At 42.6% G+C, this 19,110-nt stretch overlaps 1 protein-coding gene across 5 annotated transcripts in view; it reads left to right on the forward strand.

The window, feature by feature from the left end:
• The first annotated feature begins 1,837 nt into the window (after nt 1-1,837).
• The window catches only part of SNRK (SNF related kinase), a 47,986-nt gene continuing 30,713 nt past the window's right edge, over nt 1,838-19,110 (forward strand). Inside the window, exons 1-4 of one of the 5 annotated variants that reach the window (XM_036219689.1) lie at nt 1,838-2,004; nt 5,078-5,127; nt 14,799-14,860; nt 18,056-18,750. In XM_036219689.1, coding sequence (XP_036075582.1) covers nt 18,162-18,750 — 589 coding nt within the window. In that variant the 5' untranslated portion in view covers nt 1,838-2,004; nt 5,078-5,127; nt 14,799-14,860; nt 18,056-18,161. Of the gene's footprint in view, nt 2,005-2,801; nt 12,551-12,570; nt 13,831-14,798; nt 14,861-18,055; nt 18,751-19,110 lie in introns of those variants that run through there. The other 4 variants (XM_036219687.1, XM_036219688.1, XM_016163307.2 and 1 more) reach the window with 4 other exon arrangements.

Raw genomic sequence — 19,110 nt, forward strand, 5'->3', positions numbered from 1 at the left:
AAATATTGCCTAAGCATAATCGGATCACGTTGCCACATTTATGGCGTGGAACTGAAAATGGGTCATGTTCTTGCCAGCAGCACTCCAGCTTCTCAAGAAACATCGGGGATGAATAAATGATTTACCACGTGGCCAGCACTGCATCCCTTTCTCTGGAAGAGAATTGGAGCTGCCTTTACTAAAATCAACTTATTCTGTTCCTTTTCATTGTTTTGCTATTCTCACGCCCTTGTTTTCCTTACATTCAAAACCCGAGTTACATACAGTTGGAGGATAGTCTGTCTTCCAACGGCTTATCTATTATGACCATTGTTTTGCGGTTATTGTTCTGTCTCAGGGGCTACAGACCCCGGGAGGGGGGTGGCCTTCAACCACTGGCATTCTCCTGGGAGACCATTAGAGTGGTATTTTTCCCCTTTACTTAGCTACAGGACTCCCTGAATAGTTATCTTTCCCTGAGAGAAAAAGTGCATAACCTTCCAGCTTTCCAGTAACAAAGGAACAAATTCCACAAAACAGGTAAGGAGCTCTTGCTTAACATGCTGCTAGAGTTAGAATGTCACTGTCAAAGTGAGATTATTCTTTCTTGGTCTTTCTAAATCGGAGTGATCCCAGAGTGGGGACCTTGACTCAGCCTGACGCCCACAGCCTGAGGCTTTCCCCAGCCAATGATCCATGATCCTACGCTGGGACATTAGGGTAACTGGGAGTCCTCCTTTAATAGAAAACCTTAATTGTTACCCATAGGGCAGCACCTCCCAACAACCTACTCTTGCTTCCCAAGCATCTTCAGGTACCTGAAGATGACGCTGTGGAGAGAGTCTAAAGGAAAAGGCTTCTGACATCTGCAGATCAACAGAGACATTTGCTAAAACCATCTAGATTCCTCTTCTCCGTCCAATTTGATCAAACTTGGAGCATCTAAGTAGTATTTTTTGTTTGTTTGGTTTTTGGCTTGTGTCCTTTGCTAGGGGTTTTTTCTTAGGGGAGGGTGGAAAGAAGGGAGAAACAGAAAAACAGAAAGGGAAAAGCAGGTTGGAGAAACCTGGCAGCAGACAGGTAGCGCCCTTCCAGGATCGCTGAGCTCCGTCGGGCAGCACGCTTCCACTGTCAAGGTGGGAGGCGAGAGCCCTCTCGCCCGCCCCTGTGGGCCAGCGCTCAGCTCCATTCCGGAGCTGTACCATCCAGGGCCACGGTTAATGCCTGGCGTGTTTTGAATCCCTGACTTCATATGTTTTAATACTTTCCACGACCTTCGGCCTTGCCACGCTGTTTCTAGAGGAGGCAGCCTGGCCGGGCGGGTGTCTCCCGCTGGCCTTTAACGGTAGCGCTGCGTTCAGATGCTGGGCTTTTTTCTCCCTTTGTTTAAATAGCAACAAAATCAAAACTCCTTCAAATTGGGTTTCCAGAGAGAGAGAGAAAAAAAAACTGGAGAGGAAAAAACCGCATGTATGATGTACGTATACACATATATCAATATATATTTAATTTTTTCTCTCTCCTTGATTAAACCTGTACGGGAGACAGGGTGAACCTTTAGAAGGGTAACGTGAATGCCAGCCCTCGACGCCCCCCCCCACCACCCCCCGCCCCAGGACGCAGAGTCCTGTGCGGATGCGGTGCGTTCCCTCCGATTTCCCCCGACAGCTCGCGCCACTTTTCTGGGCCATTGTCCCGCGTCCCCGGTGCTTCCTCCTGCGCCGTCCCCTGCCCTCCTTGGGCGCCTCGCCCGCCTCCTCCGGTCGGGCGGCGGCCAGGACGCCCTCCGGCAGCCCGCGCGCCGGGCCCGCAGGTGCGCCGCGCCCCGCCCCTCCCGGGCCCCGCCCCGGCGCCGCGTCACAGTGACGAGCGGCCCGCGCAGGCGCAGCTCGGCCCCGCCCCTCCCCGCGGCCGGCCGCCCGCCCGCTCGGTATTATGATTAGCGCTGGGTGCGGGGATTCGGCGGCCGGGAGGGAGTCGTCGGAGCCGCAGCGGCTGCGGACGGACGCCCGCCTGCGGGCCGAGGTGAGGGGGGGCGCGCAGACCGCTGCGGGGCGCGGCGGCCGCGGGCGGGGGTGCGGGGCTGGCCTCCGCAGCCCGGTGGCCTCCGCCGTTGCGGAGCTGGGCTCCCGAGCCCGGGCGCCCGCCGCAGGCGGAAAGTAAGTTGCGCGCTCCGCGCTCCGCGCTCCCCGCGCCGGCTGCAGCGCGGGCCGGGGCGGATGCGGGCCCCGGGCGGCGGCGGCGGCGGCGCGGCCTGGCGGCGGCGCGGCGTCGGGGCCCGCGCGGGAGCCGTCACTGCGGCGGCCGGCCGCGGGAGCCCGGAGGCCTTGCCCTTGCCGCCGCGGCGCGATTGCGGCACCTCGGGAGGCGCCCGCAGCCCCGCGCCCCGCCCCGGCGCGGGCCGCGAGCCCCAGCCGGGCTCCCCGCGCCCAGCTTCTCCCGTGCGCTGTGTGTTCTGCGAATGTGGTGTTCTTTTTTACAAACACATCTACAGATCTGGCCGCAACGAGGGGGTTCCTCGGTAAAAATGCAGCCTTACGGTAGAATAGGGATATTGTTGTCTGTGGAGAAAGGGCAACGGGGTAAGGAAGGAGGCGCAGTGCCATTCCCGAGGGAGAGCTAGAATTTTTTTTTATTTTTTCTTTTTTTCCCCCAGATTGGGAAACCTCTGGTCTTTTCCGTAGTCATCGCCTGTTGATTTCTTTCTGGACCATTTTACAAAAATCTTCTTACCTTTTACTTGGACTTGAGATCCAAGAAAGTGACAGCCTTTTTATCCTGGGCGGGGCGGGGCGCGGGGGGGGGGTGTCCTGGAGCTGTGCTAGTCCTGACAGTTGGGTCAAATACAATCCAGTAGCTTTGTAGAGAGTTCAGTTCAAGTCCAGTATTTGGGGGGGAATTTAGCGGTAGGGTTCTTAAATCTATACATGCCTGTGCATATAAGACCTCTCAGGCTGTCAGGTTACTTTTTTTCACCTTCCATTTAGCTGAGTGCATTCTCAGTCTCTGGAACAGGTGTTCAAGCTGACTTAACGCCTTTCACATTTTATGGTGAAAGGTGAAGCATGGCTTGCAAGTGATGGAACTGTAGATGTTGGGCATCCTGTTGAATTTCCACCAAATTCCTATCAAACGTCAGATTCCTCAGTTTGGGTTCCTTGTACAGAGTTGGGACGCTATCAGTCTAATTTATCAGAATGTTATCGGTGTACTTTAATGCCTGAGGTTGTCAAGGCTTATGTAACCACTTTGTTAATTTATAATCTTGTTACATTGCTTTCCAGATTTATAAAACCATTCCCTTAAGGAAATCTGTCTTCAACGTCTGCTTAAATATTTCTCTTGGAATAGGATTTCAGAAGAGGAATGTACTGTGCAAGTGATGATTAAAGCATACTAATTAGACAAGTTACTTTTAAAAAATCGATTTTTTTATCTGACTATCTAATTTTTCCTATTAGGAAGACAGATGACATTCCCATTTTACAGACCTAGTAATGAGAGAAAATTACACAGCATTCACAAGGTCATGTATGGAAGCAGTGTGGTAATTGCAAATCAAGTGCACAGTGTTAACTTTTCTTAATATTTAATAGTTCATCTTCAAGGTTTTCCAGGCAGGAACTTTGAGTGTTTTTTAAAAAACTGTGCTGTTTTTAAAATTTACACAGTTTTTATTTTATTTTGAACACAAAAATTACAGTCACTGTTAGTTTTTTATGGTTCTAAGTAAATTTTACTGTATTACAGTAAGACCCTTTCATTTAAAACATACAAAAACTTAGAAGGTACATTACTTTTTAGTTTTCTAGAACAGCAATATAGACAGGGAATTTAAAGTTCAAGTTTAATCCCGTTATACTAAAATGAAGGCTTTTAAGTGTTTCTATTAAAATTGAAGGGCATTCATGATATTTTTACTAGTTGCAGGAAATACTGTTTTTCTAAACTTTACTGTGAGTGTTTCTCTTCATATGGAAAGTGAAACTAAATAGGAAAAAAAAAAGCTATTTATTTTTAGAGACATTGAGCAACCATGGTTCTAAGCTTTGATATAAATAAGACATGATTTCTTCACTATAGCAGCACGTCTGAGCCTAGGAGCTCGTTACACTGCCCAGGAAGAAAAGGGTACAGGTGAACGTCCCACATGGTCAGAAAAGTAGGAATTAAAAACACTGGTGGGGAACTCTAAAGACTTGACTTAACTGGATGCCAGTTGTTTGCTTAACAACCAAAAGATAGAGTTTTTAGCCAATATGCTTTTATAGGAAAACTATTATTGAGAATTTAGGTTCTTTCCAGCTTGCATATATGTGCAGGTGAATTCTTAGAGCAACTTAGGTAGCAAAGTTGAGTGGATTCTAGCACCTTTGAAGGTAAACATAACCTGTGATCAGTCATTTATTCATGGAGCCTTCGTGTATCTGCTTTTGGGGCCTTGGGTTAGGGGACAGCAATAGGAAGGAGCTTACAGGCTACTGGGGACACAGGTTGACAGTAACTGGTGAATGCTCTGGTGAGACATAAACAAAACCCTTCAGAAGCGTAGGGCGGAGACAAGGAATCTGACTGGGGAATGCTTCCCAGAGGAGGTGATGGTTGAACTGCTCTTGAAGGACAGGTAGAGTTCCCAGGCAGAGAGAAGGGGAAAGGGCTCAGGGAGTTCACGAAGAAGACAAGGTCAAATAGTGGAAGAACCTAGATCCAAGTGGGTAAAAGGTAGTTGAGGCAGAGACAGTGCAGCTGTTCTTTTTTTAAAGAATATGATGGGGGGTGGGCAGTAGCTTTGGGGCTGGAGGGGGGAGTGTCTTGGTACTTCGTTTTAGTCTGGGAAGAGCTGATGTAAAATCTCTCAGACTTCGTGGCCTTGTGAGTGAACCCTGGAAGTGCGTCGTCTGCACTGGTCCATCGGAGCTACATCATTTGCTACTGTGTATCATTGCTTCTCACCTGTTTTTCTGCACATGATCTTTGGGTAGAGACCCTGCATCTTACGGGAAGCCATTTCTCGCTGGTGGGGTGGGAGGAACCTGTCTAAAGAGGATTTCTGCTCTACCCCCCCCCTGAACGTTTCTTTCTCTGCTGTCACTTCCAGAGCCTCCCGAGATTCTGCTTTGGCACCTGCAGCATTTGGTCTCTGCTCAGGTAGGCTCTTCCACGACAGATCAGGCCTCAGCCCCTCTCCTTCCCTGTTGTGTCCTACGCCCCAGGCTGCTGCCATGCAGCTACTCAGTAGTTACTTCAAAGTCGGAGGGCACTGTCTGCCCATGTGCTGTGATGTTTTTAAGTTCTGGAGTGTGTCCAGCCTCAAAGCAAGATCGGGATCTGTTTGTCTCCCTAAACACATACTCCCTCAACTGCATATTGGCCCGAAAATGTAGGTTATGAAATCAGTGCTCCAAAAGTGTGGGTTATAGGACATGTAACTGGTCAAATCATAGCCTCACTGGGCCTCAGTGCCTCAGTTGTTGACGTGCAGTTATCTTTCTCAAAACCAAGGCCATCAGCTCTGTGAAGGCAAAGACCACTTCTTTGATTTCTACATCCCCAGTCCAGCGACTGGCTTGGGCAGTTTGTTGATTTTATTAGGCTATTCATAGAAACCATACCCACTCTAACACCACTGGGTTGGATTTAAACTGTCTTACAGTCATGGGATTTTAGAAGTAGAAGCAGTATAGAGCTCCCCAACACCGACAGGTAGTAGATGCTCAGGAAATGTCTGTTTCTGTCCCGTATTCCCGGTGCGAGTGAACGTCTCCACCTCCTACCACTCTCCACCGGTGTCATCGTAGATTTCCCTCTGCTTTGCCCCCTGCGCGTTGAGTTCTCGGATTCCGCTTCCTCAGGGCGTCTCCTCCATTATATCCTTATCATCGCTGCTCTTGTTTTTAAATCTTAAGTCTTCATTTACCTGGACCATTTTCAGTTGTCTCCTTCTCTCTCTCTCCCAGCTCTAGCCTTGTCTTTCTAGTGTGATCTTCACTTGGCTGGAGGAGTGGTTCGTTTCACTGCCATGTCTGGTTGCTGCTCCTCTGCTTAGGACTCTTCTTTGTCAGCTCTCATTTGTTCATTTAGTAAAATGTATCTGGATATTCAAGGTTGATGCTGTGCTCTGCAGGCCCTGGGATACAGAGCTGGGTAAAACGGACATGGGCCGTCCACGGACTGAACTTACTATTTAGTCTCATGGGGGACCCAGATTATTAATCACACGATCACACAAATAATTATATAACCACAACTGTGCTAAGGGCCGTAACGGAAAAGGACGTGGTTGCTATGAGAGGGCACTGGATGCCAGTGTGCAAGGGTGTGGGGAGAAGGTGGTGGTCGGGAAGGTGACCTTTCTGCTGGGCCCTAAAGCCCAGGCAGGCTAGCCGGACCTGTGGACTGTCACCTGATTTGCACAGAATACAGGCCCTTGCCATCCTGTCTGACCTTGTCTGCCACGCTCTGCATGTGTTTCTGTCCTGATCACACTAAGCTCTCTCAGGCATCTCCTGGAAAGACTTTCCCACCGTCACCATTCCAGTTCTTAGACAGAACACAAAATGAATTTCTCTGAGATGCCTCCTTCGAACTCCCCAAGGCAGATTCAGGGAAGAGACACCTCTTCTGAAATGTCTGTTCCTAAGAGATTGTAAACACCTTGAGGCAGAGACCTTCCCAGTGTGTCCGGTAGAGATGCTTAGGAGCAGTTTGTTCGGCCAATTAGGGGTGAGGGTACTGATACCCGAAGGAGATGGGGAGCTTGGCGTGCGGCCCTTTTAGATAGCAGACTCTCCTGGGAGGGAGGCCGGTTCTGGGGAGCTGTGGAACAAATCTTTGGGGGATTTTGACGCCACTCACACCGTGCTCATACATGCTGCTGTCCCATTTAGCTTCCAGTAGCGCTCCGAGGTGGTGATCATCTTGGTTTTATGAAGATGGTGGCTGTAGAAGTCCAGTAACTTGTCGGGTCCAGGTTCTGCGGTTGGGGCTCTTCCCACCGCGCCGTGATGCTGCTGCTCGCGTTTGCTGAATAGATGGCATTCTGATCATTTTTGAAGTGTCCCTCCCCAGCAAAATGACAGGAAAAGTTGGCCACGTGGTGCTTCGAAATGCCGGATCTTAGGGTGGTGTTCCTTCCCCCTGCACACACACACCTTTGAGGCTGTTGTGTTCATATCGCACAACCAGGGGGAAATATGTGAATAGCACATTGAACAGGGTTTAATGTTCATCCATGTTGGTTCTTCTGTATTAGAGAGGTTATGTTACAGGTAATGTCAGCTTTCCAGTATAACTTGTCTAGATAAAGTTCGTTTTATTTATTTATATTTTTTCAATTACAGTTGGCATACAATATTATATTAGTTTCAGGTGTCCAATGTAGTGATGATAGATATTTATATACCTTACAGAGTGTCACTCTGATAAGCCTAGCACCCACCTGACACCATACATAGTTGGAGTTGTTACAGTATTATTGACTATATTCTCTATGTTGTACTTTACATCCCCATGAGACAGAGTTCATTTTAGACTTAGAACATTAGGCTAACATATTTGTGGACAGACTCTGAAGCCGGAGTATACTGTATTCATGGGTCCCTTTTTAAAATCGTTAAAATATTATACAACAGTTTTATTTAGCAGTGGACAAAAGCAGAGCAATTGAATTGTAAAGTAAAATTTAGCTTTCTGTTTTACCTCATTTTGTACAGGTTAGGCAGTTCTCTCTTTATTGGGATAAGGTATTATGAGTGCTCCTGAAGACATTTGGAATGAGAATATTCAGCCTGCAGGTTTAGGGACTGATTTTATCCTTTGCTCTCCTATTTTATGAGTATTTGCTAATCCTCTTGTGCAGGAAAATCCTTTTTCAGAAACAAATGGAGAGAATGTAATTTGCAAAGTACATTAAAATTGCAGTTTTGGAAAGGGTAAAGTTTTTAAGCAGAAAACAACCTCCCTAAATCTTACCTGATTTACATACTTGGTGTTGGCTGTCCTATGCCACTGGGAAGGAATCTCGCCATCACAAAATTGTTTGCAAACTCTAAAGGTGAAGTTATTTTCAAGGTGCCATTCCATTTTTAGATGACCAGTAATTACTTCAGTCCGTCTTTCGAATGGTTATTTGGCTATAACTTCCTTTCTCAATTTAAAAGGCAGTTTCTGAACATTTCAAAAAGCTTTTAATGGAATTTTTTTGTTAATAGTGTTTATCAGGTAAGTCCTTAGTGGCGCTGGGAATTTCCTCCTTTTAATTAATTGCGGAGGCAGGTAACTTGCATGGCACGTCAGAATTGGAGGAACAACAGAAATGTCCAAATAGATTTCTTTCAGTGCTGTTGTTTCCCTGGGAATTAGAAGGGCAAGGTCAAAGGGAGGCATTATTGTAGAGAAAGACGCGGGGTCATGGTGTCAGTGGACCCGGAGTCCAGCCTAGGTGGCTCCTACCTGGGCGTAGCACTGGAGCCGAGAAAGCCTTGAACCTCTTTGACCCCGCTTTCTCGTAGGCGAAATGGGTGTGATCCTTCTACGATATTGTAGGTTGTGAGGAATAAATGATACAACAGCGTGAAGAGTCCAGCACATAACGTAGATGCCCAGCTATTAAATTGTTCACTCTTTTTTGAGACTGGCATTAAAGCAAAGCTGAAATTCTAAATCGAGCGCGCGTGGTAGGAAGAGAGCATTTTTAAAATTTGAAACGAGACAGTGAAAAAAGTCAAACGTGGTTTTGCTATAGGACTCATTTCTATATAAACCTATTTAGGTTAATAGTAGATTTTTAGGAAAGTAGTATGGGTGATAATGAGAGAGATCTGATACGTCCAAACAAAACAAAACTTGATGTTTTATGGAACTTTAACAATGAACTTTCTAATTGCTTTAGATTCTCCCATGGCCTTATTCTTCTGCCTCTTTCATGTTAATGACACGCTCCTCTTCTGTCCACACCGCCTATGACGAGACGCTGCCTCTTTAATGACACTTTAATTGACCTCGAATATAATTCAAAGATAGATATATGGTGAATTATTTAGTATGGCAGGTTTTCCATTAGCTTCGAGTAGGTAAGAGTTCATCACAGATGTCTAAATGGGGAGCCATTAGGTACTTTTCAGGATCAGCCTTCTTGACCCTGCTGACCTTACCTTGCTTCTCTCCCAGAGCATCACTTTGCCCAAACTGGCATCCTCGTTCCCCCACTTTCGGGAATGGTGATTCCCCTGCTTCCTGTGGGAGGTGAGCCCTGCCCCGTGGGCTGCCGCCGTCCTGCCCGCAGTCTCCTCTGCTCTTCCTTTGACATGCCCGGCCTCAGCGAACTGGCATAATTATTTATCAGACGTAGAAAACTTATTCGTAAGAGTCTAGAAAGATTCCAGAGGACAGGGACTGTGTTGCGTCCTACACAATTAGGGCTCAGCTATTTGCTAATGAAAATCGACTCTGTTCTAGCCTCTGTCCCTACCTCAGCCTGAAGGAATTGTGTACCTCGTTCCCCAAGGGAAGCAAAATATTCCGTTGAATATGTCTTGTTTGGTAAGATAACGTAAGTAGGCTTTAGACAACATAGGTTCAGGGAAATCGGTTTATTTTATAGATCTGAATGGGAAAGTAAGTTGAATGAATAGTTATGTACAAAGTTGAATTTTTAATAATCTCCGCCTTTCCAAGATTTTAAAAGCAGCATACAGTCACTGCCCAAAATTTGAAAAGAACAGAAAAGCATAAAGAGAAAAAAAATTGTATAATTTTATCAATTTAACAATTTGGGGGGTGTGTGTGTGTGTGTGTGTGTGTGTATACAGACAAATTATATGCTTTAAAACAATTGAATCATATACCATGAAATTTGGTATGTGAATTTTTTTACTTTATTACGAGAATTTCCCCATGAGATTAAATAACCTCAGAATACAGCAGCATACTGTGATTTAACCATTTCCATATTTTAGACCTTTTATGTTTTTTGGCATATATAAATATCACTGAACATTTTTATATATAAATCTTTGTCCATGTGTTTATTTCATTAAGACATAAATCTGGTAGTAAGATTATTAAATCAAGGGTATTAATTATTTTAAGGCTCCTGATACATATACTGCCAGATTGCTTTTCAGAAAGATCATTTGCAGTCTCAGAAGGGTAAAAGAATCCCCAACTGATTCTGTCTTTTCAGTCAAAGTCAGTGAAATGTTGAGTGCCAGTCTTTTTTTATATGGATTAGTTTTATTTTTTATGTTCCAGCACTCCTTTTGGACCATATTTTAATGACCACCTTTGTCACAAAATCAGCAGGGGAGAAAAGATGGTAGGGAGTTAAGACGCGTTTTGACAGTTCGAGAAAAGCTTTGGAAGAGAGGTTTAGATTATTTTTTAATTCTCCATAACTTCCAATTTACATTCTGTTTTCCTGGCAAAGAAGTAATTGTGGGTTGACTTTATTTATTTTGGAGTAATTTCTACACACTGGCTATTACTGAAGTCAGTATTTGTTTTGTGAGCACTTTATACTAGGGCTGTCACCATACTAATAATTTTTAAGGCTCACTTACCCTTAGGTAGACATAGTGACATGCTTAGCATTTTTCATCACTTTAACGAGAGGCAATTCTGTTTAGGAATTTGAACTTATTATCTGTGCTGTTGGTCCAGGTTTTGTGGCTTGGATGTTAATAACCCCTTTCTTTCTGCAAATATTAAGTACTACTCTATGTCAGTTAATAAATCGCTTGACTCCTGAGTACATTCAAATTCCATGGTTTATCCTGGACTATAACCTGTTTTACTTAAAGGAAATTAAGGTTACTTAAACCAGCACTTCAAAGGCTCTGTCTGCATTGGCGACCCAGTCGCTGCCTCGAGGGCTGGAGCAGGCTTGTCAGCCCGGCTTTCCTGGTCACCTCAGTGGCCCTGAGTCCATTAACATCGGCGACGTGGAAGAAAACTTTCAGAAGGTACTTTATTAGGCAGTTAGTTACTTTTCAGTGGAAAATAGTTCCTTCGTCATTTGGAGGTACCATTTTACCTATTAGGACCTTTTTTTTGTAATAAATAGTTGACTTTAACCTTTTAATTTGTAGTTCCCATCTAAATTCCATCCAGCGACTGCAGACTGATACTACAAGGTGACCGACCACATAGCAGTAGCCACCAGTTCAGTGAAAAACTGGGTCCGTCCGTGACCTAGACCTGTTTCCTATTTGTGTGTGTGTGTGTGTGTGTTTTTTATCTTTGATTTATAGCTTATATTGATAACTGCCAGGAGGGAGGGGTACTATTCTAGAAACATGGAATATTGTTTGCTTTGGGTAAAGGAAAGAGCAGTGGTGACCGCATGGTACAGTCGTATTTTATTTTATTTTTTGCTTCACCTGGAGATTATTGATTTTGCTGGAGGATTTAGTCTACTGTCTTCCTTTCGGCTTATGCCATTTTTGTTATAGATATCTCTGAAATTTTCACAGTAAGGTCAGATTGGCAATATTCATTGAGAGAATGTTAGTTCCTCCACTTAAGTTGGCTTTTCTATAGACATACAGTTTAATTTGATATTTCCCATGAGTAAGAATTACAGTTTTCGTTCTTTGATATTTGTAGAAGATACCGGATAATTTGCCTGGGTAAGAGGCTTAAATACAGTTTCAGTGTGGCTTTGCAGAAGCTCATCTTTTAGTCGTTTGTATGAGAGGGCACAGATTTTTTTTTTTTTTTAAAGCATGTAATTTGGGAGGTTTTGGCACATTTGAATATTGGAGGTCCGATTTTGTGGGGACGATTATAATTTCCCACACAAAACGTGGAGCTGCCGCGGAAGTGGCCTGGTTTTTGCACACGCCCTTTTTCGTTCAGCCCTGTCCTCGCCCGCCCGCGGGGTGGCTCGGCCGGTGCCTCACGGTCCAGGCAGAACCGGCTTCGCTCCTCGTGCCATTTTTTTTTTTTTTTTTTTTTAATGTCCTCGTCTCTCGTGGGGCAGATGTGAGTGGGAGACATTCATTTAATGCACGGACCACACTGCAGTGGTGGTGACGTCAGTGAACAGTTAAAAGTGCATTTCGACAAGAATAACCGGGCGAATTCCAGAATGACAGTCGGTTTAACAGAGGCTGGCTCTACGACTGTTTTCAGCAGCTTGCAAAATGTGTGTGGGGCCGCCCACGCTTCCTTCCTCTTCCCCAGCCACACCCGCACCGCACTTCTGCTCTCCTCGCCGGGGGAGCATCAGGCTCTCCTCGCCGCAAGCACTGGCGCTTGTTTCTCACACATGAGAAACATACGATAAACACTCTCGACGACTCGGTCTGCTTCGCTTGGGCCCATTCCGGTTCTGTGCACGTGCGAGCAACGCCGAATAAGACGGCTCCACGATGGCCCGATTTAGTGGGTCTCCTGCTTTCAAAGATGTCATCTTAGCTACGGAGTTATTAAACATGTGGGAGATGTTCATCATATAGAGGAAAAAGTGGTTCTCATACTTCATAGACACTGTCTTAGTTTTGTAAAGAAGCACAGGTATAAAGGGTATATACTCCAACCCGAAGAGAGGCCATCCTAGATGAGGTTACAGGTGGGTTGTTTGTTTTTTTTTTTTTTTTTTTTTTTACCTCTTTTGTACTTTTCTGCATTTTCCAAATTTTCTAAAACTTATTCTTTTGTAGGGAGAAATACTTAAAAACAGATACAACCTCCTCCCACTCCATGTGTTCGTGTGTGTGTGTGTTTGTGTTCCATTTTATTTGAAAATTTTGTGTCTGGGCATATATTATACACAGAAAATAATGGAAGGCCTTGTACCAAAATGTTAATGGAGGTTATCACAGAGGATAGAGTAATGGATGATTTTTTAAAATTCCCCTCATTTTGCCAATCTATATGTTCTAATTGCATTTTCCCCTACGTCGCACAGATATTTCTTTCATAACTGAAACAAAAATGCTGAAAGGAAAGTGGCAGGGAAAGTGAAAAAGCAGTGTGCAAGACAAGAAGTCATATACAGAATGATCACACCTTCGTGAAACAACATAGAAAGCTGCGTGTGAATATTTGCAGAAAGGCCACCAAAATAGGAATAGTGCTGATTTCAGTGGTAGGACTGCGAATGCCTCTTTATTCTTTCTAATTTTTATTTTGTATTTTTGAGATTTTTCTATAAGAGAATATTTGATGGGAAAAATGTAAAGGAATATTTAGTCCTTTTTTGGAAGGATAGAATTGATAGCAAGTTATCTTAGTATCATTTTAAAAGCAAGTAGTTAGATTTTGTGCGATGGTTTATTGAAGAAGTATCAGACGTTGATGCTCAACTAGAGACATTATTCCCTTTATCACTGTTATAAGCACCCATTTTAAATTTAATACATTTTGGGAAAATAAACAGCAGAATTTTTATGAAAGCCAGAGAGAGAGAGAGAAATAGCTCAGTAAATTCATTCCCTTGAAGTAGAGTAGAAAACTAGAAAGAATTTCTACTCGGGAGAATACCATCAGTTTAACAGCGATGATGGTGGTGGTGGGTGGCATTTAATGGCTCTGTGCCAGGTTTTATGCTCAACACGTTACCTGTATTCATTCCTTTACTTCCTCACCACAACCTGTGAGGTTCCACTCTTACAGCTCACAGTTTCTCATGAGGAAGCGCACCGTGTGGAGAGATCAGGTTTCACTCAGTTCCGTAGCTATTGCTTGGTGAGCTGAGATTCTGATCTAGTCTTTGGCCTCCCGTGTGCCAACCATCCTGGACCACCACAGCACCTTGCCCTAGAGACTGTAGGTGAGACTGTTGAAAGAGAGAAGCAGACACAGGTGATGGGAAGAACTGCTGTTTTTTGCTTGGAGCCGAAGGACCAGGTGGGCATCCCAGGGTTCACCCGTCGCTGGATTTTGTTGTGCCCATGATTCTGCTGGCCCCATTTCGTGCCGCAGAACTGCCTACGTCTCTCTCCATCCTCATTCCCAGCAGTAAGCCTGTTTCCACATCTACCTCCTCCTCTCACCTTTCCCGCCTGCTCTCCCTGACCTCTTCACTCTCCTTTTCCCCCAAGCTCATGTGCCCTTGAGCTTAATGATCACCTGGACTCTGACCTTTAGTGCATTGTGTAAATCGCCTTTGGCCCGGTATGGATGTCTAGGCCTCTTGGTTACTTGTGAGCTATGTCAGCGTCGGCGGGGCTCGCAGGGCTGCCCCACCTGTGCCCAGGACGTAGCTGTTGGTGATCTGCTCACGTTCTCGTTGTTCATAGTTGCCTCGTTACCCTCAGATGGAAAGCCTCGAACGCAAAGGTGTTTTTGTGTTCCCTGGCGGTGGCATCATCATTGGGTTTTGCTGGCCTGCCAGAGGGCCGTGTGTTGGAAAGGTTGCCGGCCTCTGCTGTTGGAGGGAGTTTCATGAGCCTGGAGGGGCTCCTGTGGGCAGGTTGGGCTTCGAAGCCAGAAGGAGCAGGATTGGAGCTGCAGACACGCCCCGGCAACCTGAGCCTCATCGTGCCCGCCTCGCAGGCTCGGATTCTGTGAAATGTGGATTTGGTGCCTGTTACCCAGAAGGCACTTAGAAAATGATGAATTTACTATTATTCGTTATCACTGGTTCCTCCTCCACCCAGTGGAATCTGTGTACCTGTTCACTGTGAAATTCTGGTTTAGTAAATATCGAGTGGGTTGTAATTCATAGAAGAAAGATAATGGGAGACTGGGTCACTGACGACAAATATGCCATTTTTATTTGTCTGGATTCAGTCTGATGGAATATATTTTGATGTTACGCAGAGTTAAAACAAATAGAACGAAACTAAAATCTTTTTCTGTATTTTCTTTTTTAGGAGAAAGAATCAACTAACAAAATACAATAATAACAAGGATTATTCAGTATGCAGTTTGCAGGGTACGTTTTGGAGCCCGTACAAAGTCACCTTTACTTTATATAAGCCACATCTTAACATTTGGCGTCGATGGTCACAGTGATTTTCAGGCCCTGCAAGATCCTCAAAGACCAGAAAATGATTTAATTATTTCCTATGCTAACTCAAAATACACTTGATAATAGTATTAGAGAGTGGACTAGTATTTAAAAAGGTGTTCAATAATAAGGCTGTTTTTCTTTCCAACCTTTAGTTAATCATAATGTCCTATTTTTAGGTGTATAGTTATAGTTTCATAGACACTTAAAAAGGGGTACATGTACAAAAAAGTGCACTCTTTGATAGTGAGTTTGGACAGTAATTTCACTGCAGGGTATTTCTGTCGTTTTGAAGAGACCCCGGAGGATTCTTTCCCATGGACTTACTAGTAGATTACAGATTGATTCATAGCACCCTTTTACTGGCACAGTTCTGGGGAGAGAAATGTCAGAGTGTTAGTTGTGATTATCTAGGTGTCTGAGACCCTGAAAAAGATTTTTTTTCCTTATTCGCATATTCATTTATTACTTTTGTAATAAAACAAAATTTAAAAAACTAAATTGAAATTTAATTTTAAAAAATCTGATTTATATGCCTCTTTCCAGGAATACATCTAAAGTAAAGTGATAGATGAAAAAAATAAATATATAACTTGGGGGCAGCCTGAAGAACTTTGTTTTGAAACCTAAAGTTGCATTTGCAAGCTGATACAGTGGAAACATGGAATTGGGTGGGATTTTAAGAATAATTACTGCCTTTATAATTAATCAGTTAAAGGTTTAAAGATAGTTTTCTGCCCCCTGGAGTTAGCTTGGAGTTTCTGTATGTGAAAATTAATATGCTTGAATTAAACTTTCTTTTAGGCAACCAGTGTCCAGATAAAGCAAGATCTTTCCACTTGGATTTTCCTGTTAATCTTATCATTAAAATTATTAGCTCAGATGCCAAGGATAATACACAGTATAGAAGAAATTTGGGATTTTTTTCCCCCAACACTTGTTCATAGTACTGGTTTTATTTTTAAAATCTTCATAGAAACAATTTAGTTTTGGTTTCTGAAATTAATTTGCAGACGCAAACTAATTTGTAGCATAGTGTAGCATAGTGGTTAAGAGTGGAGATTTTGGCATCGGAGAGCCCTAAGTTAGAATTTCAATTCTTTACACACTGGCTCTGTAGCCTAGGCCAAGTTACTACTTCTGCGCCTCCAAATGGGGCTAATTATTCTTATCTCAGAGGGCAGTTATAGGGCTTAAATGAGGATGAAGTAAAGCTTTTAGCATGTGACTGACATATTGTACCAATTCCGTGAAGGGTGGTTATTACAGTAATTACTAAAACATAAGAAACATTAGTATACATATTAACATTGGCTTTTCAAGCATATGTATATATGTGTGTGTGTGTATATATATGTGTATATATATATGTGTGTGTATATATATGTATTTATTATTTTTTTGGAGGGAGTCCCAGATATGTGATTCACATCATTTCAATTTGCATATGAGAATGACTTTATGCCTCTTTTATAGTTGGTATTTTAACTCTTAAGATATTATTGTCCTAAATGTAACCATATTGGGAATAGTCAAATGTTTATAAAGGGTGTAGACTTTGAAATAAGAATTCTGTTTAAAACTTAGCTTCAGCACACATATACCTAGAACATTATACAACCTAGAACAAAATGTTTCTTTGGCTATAAAAACGGGGCTAATACTGATCTCTTAGCATTGTCAAGATCCGGCGACACAATCCAGTTTGATTTATTTTGCACAAATTATATACAGTAGGTTTTCCATAGATGTTAGCTTTTTTTCTGTTCTTTTAAGCAGATACGAGATTTAAAGGCATTTCATATTAGTGATTTTTTTTAAACTACCTTATTTTACCATTTAGTTCATTGAGATTTTGTCATCTAAGTGCAGTAAATAATATAAGTACTTTTCTTAATAAAAAAAAATGTGAAACTCTACTGGGAGCTTTAGAAAAGACTACCAAATGCTTGGCTGTGCACTAATCGGAAAGAGCTAGTCTTGAGAGGTTGCCCTAGTCCTCGTTGGATTTTTTTTGTTTAATTCTGTTAAATTTTGGTTTGAGAAAATAATAGTGGGATTTCAGTCTGTGAAATTTAAAGTGATGTCTTAATTTGTATAATTTTACACATTTATTTGTTTTTTTTTTTTTTGAGTCAGGGTCATTTATAAGAACCTATTTCTATATTTAATGTTTGCATAGTTTGAGAATTTGAAATGCCCTGTGAAGTCTTAAAGACTTTAGTGATTTAAGAATACATGCTGTTTATTCTTGAAATATAAGCAGATCATGGTGGGTTCTGTTTGAAAGTTGAAAAACCGTAATAAAGGTAAACATAACTGATAAGTACAAAGAGTGAGTACCAGTCAGCAAATATTTATTAAGTACCTGACATGTGCCAATTGCAGTTCTAGGCACTAGTGACAAAAGAGCAAACAATTGTCTTGTAAACATTTTGGGAAAAAGTTGCATTTCAAAATGTAACAAAATTTTGATTATCTGTTCTATGTAACACATTGTTCTAGATATTAGGGGAGGGTAGAAGAAAAAAATAGAACCGTAGAGTTCTCAAGCACCTTGCAGACTCAGTATGGAGATGGTGTATATAAAAACCTATAGGACAAGACCACCTGAGACAGGTGGCTCAAGGTGATGCGGAGAGGGAAGGTAATTCCAGCTGGGAGAGTAAGCGAAGGCTTCACCAAAGGATTTTTTTTTTTTTTTTTTTTTTTTTGTATTACAGGAAATAGCGCTAGTCTATGAATAACACAGAAAAAGTTGTTAGGTTTCTGTCCAGGTGTTTATTCTGTGTTTTCCCTGTCTTGTCAATTTTTTCCTTTTTTAAAGACACTAATTGAAATTACTTTTGGACCATGTTTTTTTTGTTGTTTTTTTTTTAGACATAGCTTATCACACTTGCCAGTTTTTGTATTTTTGATATTACCAAAAAAATGTAACAAACTAATTGTTTTGCAGTTTGCAAATTTTAAATGTATTTAAATTCTCAACCTTTATAATGTAAACCCTAAATATATAAATACATTGTTATAAATGGCCCTCATGTTTCAATTTATTTCAAGCTTCTCATTATTAAGTTATAAAAGAAAAGTTATAGAAACTTTGTTTCTCTTATTTTGTAGATGTCCATGGCATCACTGAAAATGAATTCCTTATTTTCACCAGATACTCTTATATGAGAACATCCATTTCAAACAGTCTAAATACTTTTTCTTCTGTTGGACCAGCATGGCAGGATTCAAGCGAGGGTATGATGGAAAGATTGCTGGATTATACGATCTGGATAAAACCTTGGGTCGAGGTCACTTTGCAGTGGTTAAACTCGCCAGGCATGTCTTCACAGGTGAAAAAGTGGCAGTCAAAGTTATTGACAAGACAAAATTGGACACACTAGCCACTGGTCATCTTTTCCAAGAAGTGAGGTGCATGAAACTAGTGCAGCACCCCAACATCGTTCGCCTCTATGAAGTCATCGACACGCAGACCAAACTATACCTTATCCTAGAACTTGGGGATGGAGGAGATATGTTCGATTACATCATGAAGCACGAGGAGGGTCTTAATGAAGACTTAGCCAAGAAGTACTTTGCTCAGATAGTACATGCTATATCTTATTGCCATAAACTCCATGTGGTTCACAGAGACCTAAAACCAGAGAATGTGGTCTTCTTTGAAAAACAAGGTCTTGTGAAGTTGACAGACTTTGGTTTCAGCAACAAATTTCAACCAGGGAAGAAGCTCACTACAAGCTGTGGATCTCTTGCATATTCTGCTCCAGAAATTCTGCTCGGTGATGAGTATGATGCACCTGCAGTGGGTAGGTACCCTTCCACTATCTGCCCACTTGAATTCCACTGGCTAGAGTGTAGTTGGTCAAATTAGTGGTGGTTTTTCTAAAAATAATTTCTAAGAGGACTTCTATGAGATATGTCTTAATTAACAAACTGGGTTTTATGGTTGCCATCTATCCCTGAAGCTGGCAATTAGTTTATTTTACCCTTTAAATGGCAAATGTTTAAAATATATTTGTTAGCACAAGGGAAAATGAGTAAGTTACCGTCTAAGGCAAACTCTTATCTGTTTATTGTAATTTTTTTAAGGTCTGAATACTCTTCCTATGTTAGATTCTTCAGTTATCTTCTACCTGTGAATAGCCTTTAATAGTCATCGAGACCCA

Source organism: Rousettus aegyptiacus, unplaced genomic scaffold, assembly GCF_014176215.1.
Source record: "Rousettus aegyptiacus isolate mRouAeg1 unplaced genomic scaffold, mRouAeg1.p scaffold_m13_p_4, whole genome shotgun sequence".
NCBI lineage: Eukaryota > Metazoa > Chordata > Mammalia > Chiroptera > Pteropodidae > Rousettus > Rousettus aegyptiacus.